The 23,132-nt window shown below is 44.5% G+C and overlaps 2 protein-coding genes across 5 annotated transcripts in view; both read right to left on the bottom strand.

Annotated features, from left to right (window-relative positions):
* Positions 1-3,483: 3,483 nt before the first annotated feature.
* Positions 3,484-23,132, bottom strand: part of LOC147640746 (uncharacterized) — an 88,592-nt gene continuing 68,943 nt past the window's right edge. For 2 of the 4 annotated variants that reach the window (XM_086814659.1, XM_086814644.1), the window contains exon 2: positions 3,484-4,162. In XM_086814659.1, the coding sequence (XP_086670785.1) occupies positions 3,610-4,122 (513 nt within the window). In that variant the 5' untranslated portion in view covers positions 4,123-4,162 and the 3' untranslated portion in view covers positions 3,484-3,609. The remainder of the gene's footprint in view (positions 4,163-23,132) is intronic. The other 2 variants (XM_086814666.1, XM_086814650.1) reach the window with 1 other exon arrangement.
* Positions 12,739-14,255, bottom strand: LOC147640747 (uncharacterized). The gene has a single exon (XM_086810941.1). It carries the CDS (start codon positions 13,354-13,356, stop codon positions 12,739-12,741), a length of 618 nt encoding a protein of 205 aa, XP_086667067.1. The 5' UTR covers positions 13,357-14,255.

The raw sequence follows: 23,132 nt of genomic DNA, 5'->3' as shown, positions 1-23,132 counted from the left end.
ACAATTAGATAACCATATGATTTCAAAGGGTTTTTAGAGCCTGATATCTAGCATGTCTTTAAATGTCACCATGGAAGTATTTACCATGCAGTACAAATTTATTTGCTAGCAAAAGTTGGGATCTTCATTGAGGTCAAAGGCTAGCCGCTCTTTTCTTTCCCTTTGAGCACCTCCCCGCAAGGATGAGGATAATGAGCTAGAAGAACTAGTGTATGGCCACTATAGCAAGGTCAGGGACTTGGTGTATTAGAGGTCATTAATGTTCTTCATTCGGAGCTACATCTCCGTGGTGGTGTGGGTCCGTCATTGTATGGGAAGTTGTGGATGGGCCTACCATGTACTCTTTCCACTTTTGATAGTCATTGAGTAGATAAGGTGTATGCCACTCGGGTTTCTCCTACGTGACCTGCATCCTTCGGATTAACAAAGTGGCAGCCTCCTCTGTTGTGTGCCATGGGTGGTCAATCTTCCCCTATGAAAATAGGTGATCCATGTGTTGATTCATAGGATGGATTTTGGCCATATCAAAGGGTGTATTAAGGCTGTTATGGAAGTTGTCTTGGAATGTGAGATCTTTCACATTGGATGGGTATGTGAGGAGCTATTATTGATGGATATCAAGGTATGTGAAGATCCCACACATTGGGTGGGTATGTGAGGAGTTGTTGATGGACAACTCCTACGTGTTGTTGATGGACAACACGCAGGACACCCCTGGGTCCTTCCCATCATCTTCATCGGTTTCTTCCTATGGTTGGTGGTGGTTCCTCATTGAGATCTAGCCCCTTATGGAATGATTCGATGATGGGGGGCTCGTGGATACAATTGATGAGGTGGTTAAGTTGGGGGAGAAGCTCTAGGCTCGAGTGTTGAATTATTGACAAAGAAGGTAATCTCATGGAGGATGATGCGGATAGAATAACGGGAGGGTTATGGGTGGGGGGTAGAGTTGCACCACACGGATGGTTTAACATTAAGTCTTTATAACTTGGGATTTAGAAGAAACAATTGGGCAAAAGTATGTGCTCTTCAAACAAGGACTCCATGTTCTCCAAGACAACGACACTCCATAGAATCTTCAAAAGAAACGTGTTAGACAAAAATGAAGAATGCATAGAAAGTTGAAATGAGATGGGCTTGTTATTTTCTTTTTTTGGAAAGCCCTTTGGAGGGGATGTAGCCGAGCTAGACGCTACACCATTCACACACACAAACCTATGGTGTGACGACTCAAAAGCACGACCTCTTGGGTAGGACTCGAACCCACAATACACCACTTACACAGACAAACCTACAGTGTGAGGACTTGAACCCATGACCTCTTGTGTACCTAAACTCTACACCACTTACACACACAAACCTATGGTGTGAGGACTCGAACCCACACTACACCCCTTACACACACAAACCTACAGTGTGAGGACTCGAACCCATGACCTCTTGGGTAGGGACGGTGTGAAGACTGGAACCCACGACCTCTTGGGTAGGAGTGACATTCTAGGTAGGGACCCTTCACTTTTCCACTTATGGTATGGCCCCACTTGCTTGAGAAAGCCATAGAATAGCTCTGCGATTTACAACTACTGCAGGATGCTGATTCCTCTCTGATTGCTTTATTAGCACACAAGTCGCCATGGATGCCTTAACTAAGATAGCTTTGTGGGCTGATCTATCTTATGGTGTCGCTGCAATGTTCCTTTGATTTTGTTTTGCAAACTCGCTGTTTTATAAGACCCTTAGAATCAGGTTAGACGATTTCCAGTAATAGTAATACTGCACATGTTTTCTTGTAAATTTAAGGTCTTCCAGCACCCCAAAATGTCCTCATTTTAACTCTTGACCTAACCCAAATTATGGATAAAAATTTTGCCTCGTGCACTATCCTGCTCTCGGTTATGTGCTTTCACTCCTTGAATGAAGGTAGAGAGCCCTTCTTCCCTATAATGGGGATCCCAAGAATCAAAGGCAAGGTATGTAGGATTTATGAGTGCTTTAGGATTTTCTCCCCAACCACTTATCAGTTTCTGGTGTAGCATCTGCAGATTAAAATTGAAATTGAAATTGTGAGTGACGTTTTACAGATTGTGAACGAAATTTGAGGAAAACTTTGCAGCTTTTTTTATCTAGACTCATTTTGGGGTCAGATCAAGAGTTGTAAAGAGGAGATTTTGGGGTATTGAAAGACCTAAAATTTATAGGAATGTATCTTATAAATTAAGGTTTTGAAGAGGGGTTATTTGGGTTTTTCTTCTATTTGAATTTGAGGTTAAACCTTAGAACCACCTCACATAGATTCTCTCAGACTTGAGGAATGCTTAGGGAAACGACTTCAAGAGGATTCGGGAAGTTTTTTAAGTTTGAACATTTAGAAAGACAACCAACATAAGATTAATTTCAGGACCTTAAGGGAAGATTCAAAGATTTGCTCCTTTTATTTGATAGACCTGGGACGTAGTTCTAAATCCTTAGGACAGATGTGTCAAATAAGGTGTGAAACACAAAGAGCTTGTATGTGTGAGTGTATCATACATTATAAGAACATTTACTGATCTAAAGAGTGAGATACTGACCCCTCTTGAGTTGTTTTTACTTCTTGTGAAAGAGTCTAGAACTATGTTATGATTGTAACAAAATTATGATGCTTTGTGGAAATAAGAAACTTTGCAGGGTTATCATGGACCTCACTGCGGTGATTGCCAACATGTTACCACGATACATGTCACACTTCTGCGGGAGTCTGCGTGGAGTTGTTTGAGGCAGACCCACACTACAAGGGCAGTTTTCAACACATCACTGCGGTGCATGTTATGCTTCTAAGAAAGTTTTATGTTGCACATCTTTGTGGGGATTGTGTAGCTTGAGATCCAGAGGAATCCCAAGACATGTTACCACTACAACAGCAGACCTGGATAGGTGTTTGTGGGTCGTACTGGAGCCCACAGATTGTCAATTGAAACGAGCTCCTACGAAAGTATATTGCATAATTATAATGAAATGATTATATTTTTTGGAGTCTTATCTTGCAAACGTGTAATTTTGTGAAAAATTCTTTTGTAAATTTGTGTTCGATTTTTACTGTGGATGTAGCACATATAAATTAAAGTAAAGACATGAGGCTTTGAATTATATTTAAGAAATTCATTAAGTATTCCAAGAATTTGTGAGCAAAACAAAGCATCCAAAGAATATGGTGGCCAACAACAATGATTATTTGTCAAGAAAAACGAATATTGATTGATGAGAGATGATTAGGCATTGCGCATATGCCAATGCTTATGGCGACCTGCATGTTAGCTCAGAAAGATTTAGCTTGAAGGCAAAAAAAACTTAAGTGTTCAAAGCTATGTGGTAATCCATGCATGACGGCAAGCTTCTGTGCATACATGTGCATGTCTGCAGCACGGACACAGCCTTGCATCCATGCATGTGTGCAAGCGCTTATATACCCGATAAACTGCATGCACGCAGAACTTGCGAGGTTGCTGTAGGTAAAATACATTGATTTTAAACCTTCCCACCACCCAATAAGGTGTTTCAAGCCTTACTGAATCAAACAAGAATATACACTTACTAATCAATAACAAAAAGATTGCCAATATGTGAAGGAATCTATCCAGAAGAATGTACATTCACATGGCTCCTGGGTTGTGACTGAACAGTTGGATACGGATTGTAAGCCAGACCCTCCAGAACCAACAGCTCATCCAGAAGAGACAACTTCTCTTCTTCGAGCTGTTTGACTTCGCTGTCTGTTTTCTCAAGCTGCTCAGCAAGCCTAAAACTTTCTTCCTCTAATGTCGTGTATTTCCTCTTCAAAGACCTGTACAGACTGTGACTGTCTCCTTCGTTTATCCTCAACATATCTACCACTGAAATTGGAGCTGGCCTGGCGGCTGCTGCTGATGCTCGATTGTGAGCTTCATTCACTAAATGCGATTGGTTAGCTTCTTGTACGCTTTTCTTTGACCTCTTCACCATCTTTGGGATAATGGATTGAGCTGCTTGAGCTGCACTGTCGAGCTGTGATAGGACCTTTGGCTGAAGCAGTCCAACCTGTTTCCTAGGTGGTTTTGGCTTAGGTTTGTGGAAGGAATGATTTGAAAAACCAAAGGGACTCTGCATTTGTTATGTAGTCAGCCTTGTGACTTCGATAGAGATCTGACTGACAACAGATACAGAAAGCAATAAGATTTCTAAACAAGGCCATGATAAGCACATACACTGAGTGTACTGGTTGCATTGGCTGAAATAGTGCCTTCATATGGGACTGGTAGGGCACATGATTTCCGCATTTGATTAGGAAATATTACATTGAGGAATGGTCAATGGTCCATAAACTTAAGCTTGTAACCACTTGATTGGAAACCAAACTAATTATTTGATTTAAGCTAACACTCATCCCAGACATGAACATCCTTGTTAGCATACCTTCAGTGGCTTACATGAAAAATAATCTCTCCTCTCTCTCTCTCTCTCTCTCTCAAACCGGTCCATTCAAGGGTGAAGGAAAGAACCTAGGTGACCTAACATAACTATTAAGGTCAAACACAGATGCCCACTATCATCCACACCCTTAGCACTGATGTGTCTGCACAATTCTTAAGACACGCTAGTAAGGCAAGGATCCATTCTGACAGAGATACCAGTCTCCATCCTGTTCTAAGCACACAATTATTAAGTACAGCAGACTCCAGAGTGGCATGCATCAATGATCAGCACTTAATGCATATGGACCTTTTGAAAAAGGGGGCCCTTGAAATGAACCTCGGGAAAATAAGCTTATGGTTTTCAACAAGCCATGGGGAACCACATAAGAATTCATTCTCACATTCAAGCACTAACACGTGGCAGGATAACAATGCAGGGCCACCTTACAGGCTTGCAAGTATGCGACTAGCTTTTGGAAAGCAAAAGATTAAAAGCTTTTTAAATACTAAAAGAGAAGAGCTTCTATTATTAAAAAGATGCTTTTTGGGCTATAAGTGAGTTTTAATGCGCTTTTCTCAAGTGCTTTTGGGCAAGAACTATAAATTCAGCTATTCTCTCATTGTTGTTGAGACATGTAAAAAGACAAGAGAGCTAGCTCTAAGAACTTGTACTAAAGACTCTTGCAAGGGGTTTTATCTAATATACCTCGGGGCGGGGAGGGGGGGGGTGTGTGGGGGGTCAACCCAAGGGTATTCTAACCCCTAGTGTGGTGCCTTTTCTCTCTACTCTCTCTTTTGTTTATTTTCAGATTTTCTCAAGGTTTTACGCGTGAATTTGTTGTTTTCTTGAAGATGCGCTAAGTACCCGTGCCACAGCTCTTATGAAGGCCTGTTACAATGGGCTGATCTTTGAGTTGTCCCCATGCTTTACGTACCACTCTCTCTTTGTTGTCATGCTTTGTATTCCCTTGTATGTCAGGAACAGCATGCATATTTACCTTTGGTTGCTTCTCATTTTCCTCCTCCTTACGTTATGGGCATTCCCTAAACATCTAATCCTGGCTACCATAAGAAAAGCATTTACTGAAAGTCGCAGCGGGTGCCCGGGGGACTAGGGCCTTTGACACACTTGTCGATACCATCAAAGCATATTAGAACATTTAAACATGGCCACAAGCTTAACACATATCCATCATCACTTTGCATAAAACATAAAAGCTGGACAAAATATCCACAAATGCTGAAAATGAAGCTTGCTCATGTGACACCGCATAGAGGCCAGAATGCGCGTGCGCCCCCCCCCCCCCCCCCCCCCCCCCCCCCCCCCCCGGTTGGAGTATTTTATTACCCAAGGAGAATAATATCATGCACAAGCTTTGAGGGCCTTACTCTCCCCATGGGAGATGTTGGATTATCCATATACAAATGCCATAACACAGCCCAACACAAGGCAACCAAGCCGGAACACAAGCTGTAGAAATACCGAGCCAACATTATAATCCATATACCTCCATGTGGGTACTGATTCTTTCCCAAAAACCACGGGTCTTCATGCAATAGAGCTGGTACAGCAAGTACAACTCTCCATTCAGCCGGTATAAGTAGTACAATGGTTGGTACAATAGGTACAGTGGCTAGTACAGCCGATATAGCAAGTACAAATACTGGTATAGCAAGTACAATGGTTGGTACGGTAGTTACATTGGCTGGTACAATTGGTACAGTAGTTACAAGGGCTGATACAGTTGGTACAGTGGCTGGTACAGTAGGTACAAGGGTTGGTACAGCCAGTACAATGGCTGGTACAGCAAGTACAGAAAGTACAAGGGCTAGTACAACAAGTACAATGGCTAGAAATCATAATAAAATGATTAAATACCCTTGCCTTAAGTATTTCTTCGCGATGGAAGCCTCCAAAACAGTCCCCAACAGCCGGTATTCTTCATGGGCAGCCTTCAAGAGAGAGAAAGAGAGTAGCCATCATTAGGACAACCTGTAATGGTGGTAGAGGCTAGTGTACAACAAGAGAGCCTCCCTTGGACTCCAATTTATAGATTTGGGCCTCCCATGAGCTAAAATGGCAAGAGAAGGCTACAATGACAAGTGGAGAGCCACACAATAGCTGGAGTGACAAGTGTGAGGCCACTTGTCTCACTTTGATCCACTTTCTTGCCACATGTCCCAATCTAAGAGATGGGTTCTCCCATATTCTTTACCTCTAAAAATATCCCAACTAGTTGACATTCTGTCATAGGCACTTTGCCAACTCTTGGTATTTGCTCAATTCTAGATGTAATGACACGAACAGAATTTCCATCGGAGTCGGGTCAAAAATAGCAACTCTCCTAAATTTTAGGAGTGTGGTCCTTTGTATTCTAGGATAATCTCCCATTCCCAAAGCTTATACTTTCCAAATATTTAGACATCCTGGAGTCCACCAGACCCTTTCATACTGGAAATGTCCAGGCTGGTGACATTTACCCTCCTTTGCATATTGCTCTCTTTGCTCCAGGGTTAGGTCTTTTATGGGGGTTATCCTTTGGCGATACATTTTCACCTTTTACCCCCACCTTTTGCATCCTTCCCATTGCCTTTAAAGTGCTGTCCATCTTTTTGGAGGTTTAGACCAGCCCTTACTTTGACCTTAAATGCATAGTCTCCCTTGCCAAAATGCTGCAACTTATGCTCTAGTTGCTCAGTGGCAAGAGTGGCTGTGATATAGTCTTGCAAAGTAGCATTATGATGCGTATCCAAACCAGATTTGTAGACCGGTTGCAACCCCGATTTAAACTCCCTTCTTCTTGGCTTCACCGACGAACAAGAAAGGTGAGACCTCCAACAAGAAGATCTTCAAAAACTTACTGACATAAGTTTGCCCAAATTCATTCTCCTCCTGCTCAATTTTATCCCATTTGCCCATATTCATTCTCCTTATGCTCAATTTTATCCCATTTGCTCATAATCTTATCCTCAGCATTGGGAGGTAGAAACTATGCATAAAACCTCTCTTTGAAGTCCTCCAAATGGGGCTACTAGAGAGTTTCTCGGTAATCCACCAATGGGCAGCCGAGCCCTTTAGAAACATGCTAACATGGCGAATCTTTGGTTTCTCAAGCCATTGATTTGCTTGCATCATACTCACCATGATAGGCTTCAAAGTTTCAAACTTAACAAACTTGTCACCTGCCTTGAATTCCTTAAGCCTCTTTACATGGTGATCCTCTTTATCAAGCTTTCTCTTACCCTTGTCCAATTGGACAGCATTGGGTGCATGCACATAACCATGATGCGAAACATGTGGGACAAAGCGGCCTATACAAGGGTGGCCTTCATTTAGCATGTGAAACATGTGTATCCTTGGTTGTCCCATCATTATGCTCCATTTTCAGCCCATGGCACGGCTCTTCCCTTGCTCGTTCCAAAGGCAATGACAAGCATGTGTCATATGTGCATTACCCTCATATCTACCACTGTCTCTGTCATGTGCATCTTTGCCCTTTCCCAAACCATGTGGCATAGAGGCTTGATGGGTAATCGCAGAGGCCTCATCCTTATGCACATAGGACTTAATCTTGCAAGATACGAGTCCACCAAGCCCTACTCGCAGAGGCTCGTGCATCACGAGTGAAGGAGATAAGTGAGGGCAATCTCCCTAGGCTTCACACCTAACTCCTTTGCTAGGGAGTCAAAGGTGTGCTCTATCGTGGACTTGGCTTCAATACATTTTTGCACCTATGGATTCTCATGCAACAATTTTAGCTCTGCTTCTTTGGCATACAATTGCCTCGTGACATGCTCAATCTCAACCCTTAACACATTAGGGCCCTCCTCGTACATTTTCTCTTTCCCACTAGAGTGTTGTCCCACATGTGTATAAACCACTTCATGGGCTGAAGGCATGTACCTGATTTGCAAAGCATCTGATGCATGGGTACCACTTGAATGGCCACGAGAATTTGGCGCTTATTGGCTGTCCATTGTGTATGACGGCGTTTCCACACGCTATCCCAAACACATAACAATAGTTTCCCCACTAAGGAGAGGGAAACAACCGTGCTCTAATAACGCTCTAATACACCCGGCTAGGTGTGAACGTTCCTGGACACTATCTTGTGAAATAGATAGCACGTCAACACTTAAGCAAAGCAATGGACATTGCATCAAAGTAAATAACAAAGCTGAAAGTAGAACTGCACAATGAACCACCATTGGGGCCGCAAAAACACACCCCCCCCTCCCAAAAAAAATACTGAGTATATTATTGGAGTATTTTAATTTGTACAAAGTTCCAAGGGCTTGCCTGCCACATAATCCAATGCAATGCAAGCATGAAGACAAGTTACCCAAACAAAAGTATGTTGGAGTAGACTGTCGATACCGGACTCGTCGAATGAGTCAAAGTAGCCTCGCCACAGATCTCATACACTTGGAGGGGAGTGAACGCGAAAACTGTCCGAGACCACGCACAAACAGGCGCTCTCGTACTGGATCTTGGCTCACACCCTCACAGAGACCGTGGCTCAAGCCTCCCTAGTGTGAGTACTCACACAGGTACTTGCACAACAGGTACAAGTACACCAGCAGGTACTCAAATAGGTACACATGGTGCCAGTTCACAACACGTACATCTAGTTCTGTAGACGTAGGATGATATTGAAAATGTACTTGCAAGTACAGTTAGGATTTCAGCCTGTACTTCCAAGTATAGTTAGGGTTTTAGCAGGTACTGTCACCATTTGGCCACCCAATTGGTCCACACGTGCTTTCTCATCATGTATGTACATTGGACTGGCATCCATGGCAGTTGTATATGCCGGGGATTGATGCCACTCATGTGATACTATGGAATTGGCTTTCCGTTGGGACTTGTGCCTCCATGTACATGCTCGGAAATGCCTGGTGGATTGGTGTTTCATTGGGTCTGGTACCTCGTGTACTTGCCTAGGGTACGTCTATTTTGGTATAGTCTCATGAACAGGGATTGTCCATACCAATGTTGCATTGCATAGCATCTTTATGTTCTTGCTTGCAATGGAAATTACATGCTATTTTCATACTTACTTTAACCAATGTGTAGTTCCGGGTAAGGGGACATCCGCCTGTGGACTGTGCGTGTGAAATTGTCTGCAGACATGGTTATGTGGCATGTGACAGGTGGTAAGTATTGGTCCATAAACCTAGCCTTAGGAATTAACACTAATTTATAAGTGAGTGTGTACACACTTCATTAAGTTTTGGGCGACCAAAAGTCACTTATAAATTATGACCAGCCCTGTGTTCGCACACACTGATGTCCCGAGGTGTACAAAACCCAATGCCCACCACGCAGACCTTATCCCCTTTGTACAAAGTGAGCAACCAACCATGTGTCCGTTCTAGCTTGCACCACAAAGCACCTACCTGACACCTAGAGTGGACAACTCACCATCTCACTCTTCCCTCTCTCTAGAAGTAGGCGCCTCCTTCATGAGGCCTCTTGGGCTGTATTTTCTGCACTTTTCTCCTTCCCAACTCCATATCCAAGCTTGCTAGGGTGTTTTCCAAGCTTCCAAGAGTGTTTCCAGGTGTTATACACTCTCCCACACACTCCCAATGACCAAAATTCAGCAAAACACCTCTTATTTTTGCTGTAGTTTCTGGTCTTTTTATTGAAAACCCTACTTTTAGCCTTCCTTTCTCAAGTTGAACCATAGGGGAAGCTTTCCCACGGTTCCCTTAATCCTCTTGAAGACTTTTGTCGCAAAGCCTTCAAGAGAATGAAGGGAACCGTGGGAAAGCTTGCTAGGGTGTTTTCCAAGTGTGTTCCAGGTGTTATACACTCTCCCACACACTCCCAATGACTGAAATTCAGTAAAACAACTCTTATTTTTGCTGTAGTTTTTGGTATTTTTGTTGAAAACCCTAATTTCAGCCTTCCTTTCTCAAGTTGAACCATAGGGGAAGCTTTCCCACCGTTCCCTTCATCCTCTTGAAGACTTGTCGCAAAGCATTGCAACAAACCGAAGATTTCAACACTCCAAGTGCTTCCATCGCGAAGACTTCCGCTGTCATCGTCTCTACTTGCGATTGGTAAGCTTTAATGCTTAAATATGGAACCAAGTAGCAAGAGGGAAGAACCGGATTCCAAGATCACATACCCTGTGTAGTGTTCTCTTGTCCTACGTGCTCTCTTGCAGATTGTTGCTACCATGAGTTGGTGGAGCAATAGATAGCAGATAGTAGGGAGCATGGGCACGGGCACTTGAGAGGATAGTGTGAGTTGCAAGTCTACACCAACAATCACATTGTTTGCAATACTATATTCATATGGAAATCCGGTCAGAAATGCCCATGACACTATGAGTCTCTTGTCAATTCAGCAAATTACTTCTTGTATTGAGCATGTTGTCCAGTAAATCTTGGTGTATTTAAGTGTATTGATAAGCAATTTGTTCAACCAAGTTACAGGTGCACAGCATGTACAACACAAGTACAGTAGGTAGCTACAATAGGTACAACAATGTCAAGTCCCCATGGATCTCCTCATAGAGCAATCTTGGAACATGACTGGAAACCTCCAAAACAAAGCCAAATAACGTGAAGGGGGTGCAGGCCTGACTCACCACCCAACCATGATAGCCGTGGGCAAAACCCTCAAGTCTTAGCTATCCCCACCGAGCCACGAGCTCAGCTAATTGGCAAAATGCACCGACCAATCTCTATCCCGTGACGTCCCATACCGCCATGGAGCTACCCTCGCGAACCTCGAGACTGCTACCAGCCTCAACAAAGGATTGCTGCCTTCCAAGGGCCAGGACAGCCAAGGGAAGGGCTCCAATCAAGGTGAAAAGTGCAAGTTAAGATTCTGTCTTTATTTTCAGATTTACATCATTCTAATAAAGCAAATACACCATTCGTGATGGGGAACCTACAGAGAGTATTTTAGACCCAATATTGCGTCCTCTTCTCCCTCCCTCCCTCCCTCCGCCTCTCTCTCTCTCTCTCTCTCTCTCTCTCTCTCTCTCTCTTTTCTACACATCTACTTCAGTTTTGTGCATTATATTTGTCGTGGAAGGTTGTTGAATTCTGAGCATTGAAGTTACCGATTCAACCACGAAGCTTCCACATGTTACACACACATGGTAGAATACTAGAAACAATCTTCAAAAGAGCACGTAGGACAAGAGAACACTACACAAGGTATGTGAACCATGAGTTCCATAAGTCCAATGCATTCCAAATAAAGGGAGACATAAACAATGTTTCCTTGAAACCATCTCAAGGCAAACAACACCACCTTTCTCCTTGCATGGCTATACAAGGATTCGTGAACATCAAAAACACTTCATAGTAATTAGCAAAAGCACCAACTTTGCAAACACAAAGTATACTTAGCTTTTCTTTGCCAGGTTGGTCATGAAGCCAAAAGAAATATCTCCTCACCATATCCTTCAGATATCTAGACATATATCTCCATATAGCTTGCTTGTAAGCTTGATAATATAATCCACAATATCCATATGGAAAGAGCTGATATGGCAAGAGAAGGCTATAATGACAAGTGGAGAGTCACACAATAACTGAAGTGACAAGTGTGAGGCCACTAGTCTCACTTTGATCCACTTTCTGACAAGTGTGAGACCACTTGTTTCTCTTTGATCCACTTTCTTGCCACATGTCCCAATCTAAGAGATGGGTTCTCCCATAATCTTTATCTTTTAAAATATTCCAACTCATAGAACTTCTACCAAATGTGCTTTGGCATGTCTCCCCATTTGCTCAATTCTAGACGTAAAGATACAAAAGAAATTTCCATCGGAGGAGCTAAACATAGTAACCCTCCTAGATTTTAGGAGTGTGATCCTTTGTATTCCACGATAATACTCCATTCCCAAAGCTTGTACTTTCCAAATATTTAGACGTCTTGGAGTCCACCAGACCCTTATCATAGTGGGAAATGCATAGTAACATGGAACGGGGACAGGGAACGACAAAAGGCAGGGAACGGGGATGGGGAGACGGGGACGGCATATGGAATATGCAATTTATTGACTACAAAGCACACTAAATAAAATAACATTTATGTTTTTACACTTTGAACTTTCAAGGCATCACTTTAAATGCACAATACGTGGCGCAAACACCGAAAAGGAGCTAATCAGTACACCGACGAAGTTCAAACCAATATATAAGCATGAAATGATGATCGCTATCAAGTAACAAAAGACTAGTGTCTACAATGCACATAAAGCGCTGAGTTAAGACTCAAAAGTAAAAACAATGAAGCATAGCTAAATGATAAATCATAGAGCCTGCAATGCTCAATCAGAGACTAGAGCGTGAGAAGTATGGCGTCATGATCATGGCTGCCTACATGACCAGTCTGAAAGGTAACGGCATCGTCCTCTGGACTCTGTTGTGTCTCCACCTTCTCATTTTCCTCCTCCTGCTCCATCTCCCACTGAGTAAAGGGATCTGCCTTTGAAGTCGCATCCTTGCAAAGCATTCGCAAGTTTGTGCTTACAAAGACAAGATCATTGGCCTTTTCTACACCAAGGCGGTTCCTCTTCTTTGATGCAATATGGCTGTAAGAACTCCAAAGCTGCTCCAAACAAGAGGAGCTTACAGCTTGGCTGAGAATGCGGATAGCCAAGTGTTGCAGCTCAGGCCCATCTGAACCATAGTCTTCCCACCACAAAGCAGCCCCAACCTTCAACCTATCCTCTTGTGCATCCGCACAACCAAAAGCACCACGAAAGGACCTGTATGCAGCAAGCTGGTCTCTGATTTTGCGCCTAATGCCTCCATCTGGCACTAGATGATCCAAGATGCACCTCCAACCATCATTGACCTCTCTGTCACTCTCATGTCCATTACCCTGAAACTCAGGGTCCACCATATATGCAGCTGCATGCATAGGAGAGGCATAGAGTTTCACCTCGTCACACATAAGGAACGAATATCCTCGTATCTATCCTCATCGGGCTCTAACTCTTGCAACTTCTCTATCATTCTATCCATTGCCTCATACACCTTCCCAATGCATGGCTGCATAGCATCTAATAGCCTCAACAAGTGGACAATAGGCCTCACCATAGCATCAATGCGTTTCACATCCCCCCAAAAGGAAGTGCTCTCTGCGCATGCTCCCTGCATAATATGCCTATGGTTGTCGAAGCCAATGTAGAAGTGGTGAACTCATCGCTGATGAAGAGCTGCCTCAATGCACCACTACACTCCCTCAAGTGGGCCAGCATCAAGAAGTTGAAGGCAAATCGTGTGTCTGAGTATTTGAGAAGTGAGAGCCTTGATTTCTTGGAGAACTCGTGGGCGGAGGAACTGGTAGTTCAAGACAAATGTGACCATTTGATTGGCCTCTTGAATGATTGGCTCAATCCATGACATCTTTCCAATATCCTTTAAAAGATTGTTCAAACAATGTGCCACAATTGTATCAACCTCTTCCTTCTTCTTAGGATCCCAACTTTCCTCTAGTGTACTCTGTCGCCGCGCGGGTGTGGGCATCGCAAAGGAACCTACACCATGTGGCCGTGGTGTAGATGTGGTAGATGCACCCCCTGACCCTGAAACAGACCCCTCAAGTAGTCTCACACAAATGCTGCAGGATCCACAGCCACATGTGCCGGCCTTGCAACCCTCAAAGCCTCATGCCCGGCAATGCACTCAAGAAGCTCCCTTCTCTTCTCCGATGTGATTCCCGTGCAAAATCGAACCTCGTGCCTAGACTCATGCATAAGGTGGGCTCTCACTTTGTCTGACCCACTCGTCCGCCTATAGGAGCAAAGCTTGCAAGACCACGGGCGTGAACCTCCTCCACTTCTTCCAGGGTGGTTGGCATTAACCTCTTCCCACCATGACCATCGGTTCTTCTAGCACCGTGCGGAGCCGAAGGTTGCTTGTGAAGAATATGCCATGAGAGAGGGTGAAAGTTGAGAGAGAGAGAGAGAGAGAGAGAGAGAGAGCTCTTAAGACTTAAGGCTTAAAAGTTAAGAGGCTAGAGCCTAGAGAAAGCTTGCGGGTTGAGACGAGAGAGAGAGAGAGAGAGAGAGAGAGTGTGTGAGAGAGTGAGGGAGAGAGAGAGAGAGAGAGAGAGAGAGAGAGAGAGAGAGAGAGTGGCCCGTGGGAGAGGGAGTGGGAGAGAAAGAGAGAGAGTGAGAGAGTGAGGGAGTGGGAGAGAGAGACAGAGAGAGCGCTTGCTGCTTAAGCTCAAGAGTGGAGAGAGGGAGTGGAGCGGCTGGCCAAGAGTGAGAGAGTGGGAGAGAGAGAGAGAGAGAGAGGAGAGCTCAAGCCTTATAGGCGGCTTAGGGCTCCAAGCCTCAAGGCTCATGCATGGTGTGGGTCACAGGTGACGGCAGGCCACAGTGCCAACGGGAGGAAACGAGCGCAGTTACCAGCCATCAACGGGCAGAAGCAGCAGAAAAAATGGTGAAAAAAAAAACGACAGAAAAAACTAAAAAAAAAACAGCAGAAAAAAAAGCGCAAAAAACGGCGCAAAAAAACCAACGAAAAAAAAAACGTTTCGCCGTCCCATTCCAGACCCGTCCCCGACAACGCACATCCGTTCCGCCGTTCCCGGGACGTCGTCCCCTTGTGACGCAGGTGCCCGAGGCGTCCCGCCTATCCCCAGATCATGTCGGAGCACCATGCCGATTCGGGACGGCGTTTCCGCGTCTCGGCCCTCCGTCCCCTATTACTATGGGGAAATGTCCAGGCTGGTAACACGGTGCAGTCTAGAGTCCAAACCACGATAACTATTGAAAGTCTTTCAAGCATCTCCACCTTTGCTCCGAAGGGGGTTTTGTTAGGATTTGGAGCCTAATGCATGTGAACAACCCCTAAAAGAGGTAAGTGTGTTAGTGTGTGTGAACCCACCCTTAGGTGTGGATAAGATAAGTGTGCCATGTGTCACTTCTCTTGTATGTGTGTGTGATTCCCTTGGGTCAAAAGATAAGGCTTACAGCCTACAAAAGCATGTGCTTGGTCTACGCTTCTACGCATCGATCAAGTATCTCATTGAGTCGTGCAACATATGCTCTCTTGAATTTCTTTACTCTACAGTTGCCATAGCTCAAGTCTCTCTCTATCTCTCTCTCTCTCCACGTCATTTTGGTCTCATAGATCCTTTAGGTCTTTTGAAGACGTTAATATAACACTCTCTCTCTCTCTCTCTCTCTCTCTCTCTCTCTCTCTCTCTCTCTCTCCACATCATTTTGGTCAATATAACTCTCTCTCTCTCTCTCTCTCTCTCTCTCTCTCTCTCTCTCTCTCTCTCTCTCTCTCTCGCGCGCGCGCGCGCGCGCGCGGATGGGACTACAGCACCATCTCCATGCACTCGATGACTTCTGCACATAGAGGGGGTTTACAATGAACCTTGGGAAAACCAAGGCCATGATTTTCCACACCTTAGGGCCGGTTCAACGACAGGCCATCTTCACACTAGCAAGAGGACAGGTAGAGGTGGTAGAGTCATATGTGTACCTGGGGATTACATTTACGACTCCGCCACGAAGATTTACTATGGCACAAGCAGCCAGGGATAGACTCACACGAGGGTATGCAACTCTGGCCATGCTAGAGAGACAGTGTCACCACACACATGCATGCACACGCATGCATACACATACACACACACTCTCTCTCTCTCTCTCTCTCTCTCTCTCTCTCTCTCTCTCACACACACACACACACGTGTATACACCCGCACATGCACTAATGCAAACACACACTCCCTCCTCCCACACACACAGAAAATCTCTCTCTCTCTCTCTCTCTCTCTCTCTCTCTCACACACACACACACACACACAATCTGAATAGGCCACCAAAATCTTTCTTTGTTTGGCATTAATTGATTAACCATCCCAATGCAAACACACACTCCCTCCTCCCACACACACAGAAAATCTCTCTCTCTCTCTCTCTCTCTCTCTCTCTCTCTCTCTCACACACACACACACACACACACAATCTGAATAGGCCACCAAAATCTTTCTTTGTTTGGCATTAATTGATTAACCATCCCATTTTCTATGGCCACCATGGGTTTCCTGTGAGTTACTAAGCTTTAAATCTTAGCAATTTTGATCGCTTCTTTTAGAAAGTAGGGATTTTTGGGATTTTTCTAGTGTGTGCCTTATGCACGCCCCTCTCTCTCTCTCTCTCTCTCTCTCTCTCTCTCTCTCTCGTGGTTGCATAGTAGGCTGGCTCGTGTTTGCATATTGCTCCCATATTACTCCTCCCTGCTTCCTCTACTAAATCGTGGCTCCCAAGGGATAGATGGTCTCTCTATTTCCCTCTCTCTTTGCTTGCATTCGTGCTGCCAACGCTGCCCTCTTCCCGCCCATCCCACTTCACCTACGCTCTCTATCCCGGTTCTGCATACTGTTTCCCACTCTCGCACAATTAAGCCTTCTTTATACCCATGAGGGGAGAGAGAGAGAGAGAGAGAAAATAGATAGTAGACACAATATTGGGTCCCAATCACCCACTGAAAAGCACCCCCCCCCCCCCCCCCCCCCCCCCCCTCTCCTTTCCCTCTTGCAAGCAGGAGTATTTGCTTATATTTCTTCGGAGAACTTTGTACAATGAGTATAACTGATGGCTAAGGACTGCCAAACACAAGGACGAAGTAGACCGAACTCAAGCTTAACCATATGCTGTCCACGCTCCTTCAAATAGCTCTTCAATGACAACTATGCGAACCCAAAACTGAATGCTAAAGCATTAATGCTCTTCGCAAAGGCCCTGGAAATTGTAGCACAATCCAGTGCTGAATGTATGTGCAAGAGGTCGGAAGCTCTAGGCACACATAACAGCTTGAGAACTGCTGAATATGATTTTATGAATGATGATTCTGACTGTGAACTGAGCGCTTGTTTATATTTACAGTTGTGGTCAACTGCTTATACGAGGGAGGGGATGTCACCATTTGGCCTCTTACCCACCTCTGACCAGTGTTTTGGGAGAAGTTCACACATAACGAAACCAAGGTGAGAACGAGGATTTTCCACAGAAGATGGGAGATGCCAAAGAATAAAAGCATTTCTTTGAAGAAGGTGTCAGGTGTTCACAGTGATATTTAAGGCCTGGGCACTTAACAAGGGATTTTATGGGTAGTTAACACTAAAAGGGTTCATGGACATGTGGGCAAGCTTTTTGGGCTTGCAAGGGCAACAAACGCTGGGCACCCACTTCTTTGTGATAATTTTATAGCATAGATACTAAAGATGGCCGACTTTTATCATTTATAGCGTTTCTGGACAAAGAGAGAATATGTTTCGATATTTTTAACATGGGCAACCACTTTTGGAAGGGAAATAGCATTTTTAGAGCTGGCCGACTCCAGCTAAAAGGGGGGGCTGGGCTGAAACGTGGAAGAGGAGAGATTCCAGGCCGGCAGCAGTGAGTTGCCCTCTTGCTTTCTCTCACACAGTACAGGCTGTACAGCAGCGTTTCTTCTCTCTCTACCGGTCGTCCTTTATTCTGCTCTCACACACACACACACACAGTACAGGTCATACAGCAGTAAGCTTCTCTCTCTCTTGTGCCCATATCCAGGCCGTACAGCAGCTTTTGTCTCTTTCTCGTCCTCAGAGGTGGCTGTACAACAGTGGACTGTTGCGGGGCGGATCTGGCTCAGTGTTTTGAGGCAATCTTGGAGCTTCATCGACTGATTTACGGCGCAGATCTAGCCTAAGCAAATGGCTGAAGATTGAGGCTCTTTGGGCTTGTGCAGAGAGCTTATACATTGTCTCGTATGAACTTTGTGGAAAGCTGCCCAAGACATGTGGAAAATCTGGTCAAGCGATGTCTTCAGTTGTGGCCGTTTGCATGCACGGGATCAACATGCAAAATTTACTGAATCAGTCCACAATGGTTATGCATTGTGTGGTGCAAAGATCGGGTGCGAACCTGTCTACATCCAAATGATGGCGTACAAGTGTACAACTCATCTTCTTAGCAAGCTGAGGAGAAATGGCATCCTCAGAGCTGCCCATGTCAAAGAGAACAATGAATTGTTGTCCCTTTGCTATGCCATAAGCACGAATGAGGGCTTTCTGTTGCTCCTCAACCTCACCCTCCTGCTTATCGTCAAATACGATTGTGGATACTATGTTTAAGGCGGGTAAGAGTTGGATGGCGTTAGTGGCTAATGCGGGAGGTGTACATGCAGCTGTGACTGTGGTTGTGGCTGTGGCGGTGGCTACTGTGGAGGCAGAGGTCTTGGAGGCTTGTACAACCTGCCACTTGGAACATTCTTTCTAACCATGCCCCACGGTGTGGCAGAAGAAACATCTGTTCTCCCCCTTATACAACGTTTGCTCTTTTGGTTGGAGATATCCACCAATGATGCCCTCCTTGGCCTTTTCTTCAAGTGTTTTCTTAGGCGTAAAGTTTTTATCCTTCTTGCCTCTTGAGGTGCTTTGGGATTCTTTCTTATAGTCTTTGCTATTCTCAGCTCCCTTCCCTCTCTCTACCGGTCGTCCTTTATTCTGCTCACACACACACACACACAGTACAGGTCATACAGCAGTAAGCTTCTCTCTCTCTTGTGCCCATATCCAGGCCGTACAGCAGCTTTTCTCTTTCTCGTCCTCAGAGGTGGCTGTACAACAGTGGACTGTTGCGGGGCGGATTTGGCTCAGTGTTTTGAGGCAATCTTGGAGCTTCATCGACTGATTTACGGCGCAGATCTAGCCTAAGCAAATGGCTGAAGATTGAGGCTCTTTGGGCTTGTGCAGAGAGCTTATACATTGTCTCGTATGAACTTTGTGGAAAGCTGCCCAAGACATGTGGAAAATCTGGTCAAGCGATGTCTTCAGTTGTGGCCGTTTGCATGCACGGGATCAACATGCAAAATTTACTGAATCAGTCCACAATGGTTATGCATTGTGTGGTGCAAAGATCGGGTGCGAACCTGTCTACATCCAAATGATGGCGTACAAGTGTACAACTCATCTTCTTAGCCAGCTGAGGAGAAATGGCATCCTCAGAGCTGCCCATGTCAAAGAGAAAAATGAACTGTTGTCCCTTTGCTATGCCATAAGCACGAATGAGGGCTTTCTGTTGCTCCTCAACCTCACCCTCCTGCTTATCGTCAAATACGATTGTGGATACTATGTTTAAGGCGTGTAAGAGTTGGATGGCGTTAGTGGCTAATGCGGGAGGTGTACATGCAGCAATGGCTGTGGCTGTGGCGGTGGCTACTGTGGAGGCAGAGGTCTTGGAGGCTTGTACAACCTGCCACTTGGAACAGTCTTTCTTACCATGCCCCACGGTGTGGCAGAAGAAACATCTGTTCTCCCCCTTATACAACGTTTGCTCTTTTGGTTGGAGATATCCACCAATGATGCCCTCCTTGGCCTTTTCTTCAAGTGTTTTCTTAGGCGTAAAGTTTTTATCCTTCTTGCCTCTTGAGGTGCTTTGGGATTCTTTCTTATAGTCTTTGCTATTCTCAGCTCCCTTCCTCACCCCCCCCCCCCCCCCCCCCCCGGCGAGATAATGACTATTGGGTGGTGAATGACTGCTATTGGGGTTTAGAGCTAGCCTAGATTTGCTAGAGCTTACCTCCGTTTAGCATCATTTCCTTATTCTGAGCAAGAGTGAGAGCCCTGTCATAGGACTGTGGCTCAAAATTACGTACAGTAAACCTAATCTTCGTATCCAGACCTCTAATAAATTATATCAACTTATCCTTCTCAAATATACCTAACTGTTGTACTCACGTGATTACTTTATTAGAGTATGTCACCACGGGTGACCCATTTTGGAAGAGTCTATAAAACTCATCCTCGAGATTGATCATGTACCGTGGAGGTAGAAACCGTTTTTTGAGATCAGGCACAAAGGTGCCCCATACATACTACGGATCCCCTATGATTGGGTCTACATGAAGACTCGACCAATGCTACCACCAAGTGGTTGCTTTGCCCGAAAGGTGAGGTGCCGCTAGATGGACTCAATCTTGAGGATCTAAAAGCTTAGCCAATGGAAAATATGCTACAAACTGATGAATGAATTGCATTATTGCAGCATAATTACCCACTGAAGGGCCCCCCTGCAAAAAGCAGGAGTATTTGCTTATATTTCTTTGGGGAACTTTGTACAAAGAGTATGAATGATGATTGAGGACTACCAAACACAAGGACGAAGTAGACCGAATGCAAGCTGAACCATATGATGTCCAAGCTCCTTTGAATAGCTCTTCAACGACCACTATGCAAAACCAAAATTGAGGGATGCACACATGCTGGCTGAATGCTAAAGAATGCTCTTCACAGAGGCCTTGGGAACTGTAGCACAATCAAGTGCTGAACGTTGAATGTATGCGCAAGAGGTTGGAGGCTCTAGGCACACATAACTGCCTGAGAACTGCTGAAGACGATTTTATGAATGATCATTTTGGCTGTGAACTAAGCGCTTGTTTATATACGAAGTGTTGCTTCTAGTTGGCCTGTTTATCAACTGTCGGCCTGTTTTTATGGCCCAAAAATGCCTTTTAATCAGCATTAAATGATGTGCATTCTTCCCATGAATATTCCACAAGCTGGCCGACTGGAGTTTGCTGCACAATTGGCTGTCGACTACTAGATGGGACTCCTGTAGGCTGCCAATTGCCATCTGGAGACACTTGTAGGCTGCCAACTGGCTGCCTATGCCAACCATGGGCTAGAAGGTGGATATTATGCTAGAGTCCTTAGACCCATGTGCTAGGCAACCCCCATGTTGGGGTGCCTTATGGACTAGCCCATGTGCTTATGCCCTACATGCTTACTGATGCAATATCTATGCTAAGGGTGACTTCTACATGACTTTATCTGATGAATTCTCCAAGTGAGTAAGCGAAACATGCCTTCGTAAGGGTTGTGGCACCGGTACTTGGCTTATCTTCAAGAAAACATCAATTTCACGCGTAAAACCTTGAGTAAATCTGAAAATAAACAAAAAGAGAGAGTAGAGAGAGAAGACACCACACTAGGGTTCGAAATAGCCTTGCCCTCCGAGTTATATTAGATAAGACTCCTTGCAGGAGTCTCGAGTACAAGTTCTTAGAGCTAGAGAACTCTCGTCTTTTTACATGTTTCAACAATGAGAGAATAGCATAATTTACTCTTTTTACATGTCTCAACAGTGAGAGAATAGTTGAATTTATAGTTCTTGCCCAAAAGCACTTGAGAAAAGCGCTTTCAAACTCACTTATAGTCCAAAAAGCATCTTTTTAATAATAAAAGCTCTTCTCTTTTTAGTTTTTAAAAAGCTTTTAATCTTTTGCTTTCCAAAAGCTAGTCGCATCATTCCAAGCCTGAAAGGTAACCTTGTGTTGCTTTCCTACCACGTGTCAGTGCCACATCACCATCGCCACGTCATTAGCACCACGCCACTTTTTTCCCCTTTTTTTGAAACTTTTTTTTCCCAAACTTTTTTTTCCAAACTTTTTTTTGGGCGCGCACATTGCGTTTTTGCATATCATCAACCGATATTTTGATGCTTCAGTCACAATGGGGTCACGGCATACGATAAATATTCCTAAAAAAAGGTAATCCTACCATATGAATGTTGCATTGATGTAGAACCAGTGTGTCACATAGCACTCCAGTGCAGGGTGCATGTGACATTGTGTGTGTGGCAACCCCGTACCAATGGTTGGACCATCAACTAGAAGGTACTCCCACCCTTACTTCATTGCGCATCGGGTGAGCTAAGTAGCCCAAGCCAAAAATGACCAAACTGAGCAGGTGGGACGATTGCAAGGAGTCACAGGGATGTCACAAGCGATCTCTAGTACTACTAGAGTGAAACACGGCTGCCCTTCATCACCCACTCTCTTTGGCCTTTACATTAATGAGATCTCAAGCTTCATTGACACATTAGGCAGGCCAATCACTCCACTTGCAAGCATACTCATTCCTCTCCTACTCTACGCAAATGACATTGTGCTCATATTAGATTCAGCCGAGGGGCTTCTCAAACACCTGGATGCTCTATAGGTTTTCTATACATAGCAACATCTCACTCGTAACCTTGGTAATGAAGGAAATCATGGTTCCAGGACCACAGAGTGGGGAGAGTGGAGATGGAAGCTCAAGCCATGATGAGTAGGTGCACAAACATGGAAGAGAGAGAGAGAGAGAGATGCAATAGAGCTAAGTGAGAGAGAGATTGCACATGAACACAATGATTGTATTATGAATAATAATACTCACACCATGTACAATGTATTTATAGGCACTAAGGCCTTATCTTTTGACCCTTAATAAGAGGTGGTTCACACCAAAAGACTCAATAACACTTTCACACGACTGAAACTCCGACTATTCCAACACCCCCTCTTGGAGCGAAGGTGGTACGACTCGAACGCTAAAGAAGCAACCAACTTCTAACTCCATCACATTACTGCAAAGAGGCGAACTAGCCATGCTATTCCCTCAATCAGCTTATGACTGAATCTAAGATTATTGCTTAGTCACACAGCTCCCACCACCCCCCAACTCCTGACCAAGATAAGAATACATCTCTACATTTTATAACATCAAGGCATTACAACAACTCCAAAAAGACATCCAACATATTCAGATTTTGGGAGACAACAACATAATAGAGGCAAAGGGGCTTAGAAAGCCCAATCATCTAGGACCTCATCTAGAGTGAGGCCTTTGATCTCGACCGTTTCAGCATCAATTTCTTCTTTATTAGCACCATATTCTTT

This window comes from Cibotium barometz, chromosome 2, assembly GCF_041138505.1.
Source record: "Cibotium barometz isolate CiBa-2024 chromosome 2, ASM4113850v1, whole genome shotgun sequence".
In the NCBI taxonomy this organism is placed as follows: Eukaryota; Viridiplantae; Streptophyta; class Polypodiopsida; order Cyatheales; family Cibotiaceae; genus Cibotium; species Cibotium barometz.
This window is presented reverse-complemented; position numbering and strand designations above follow the sequence as displayed.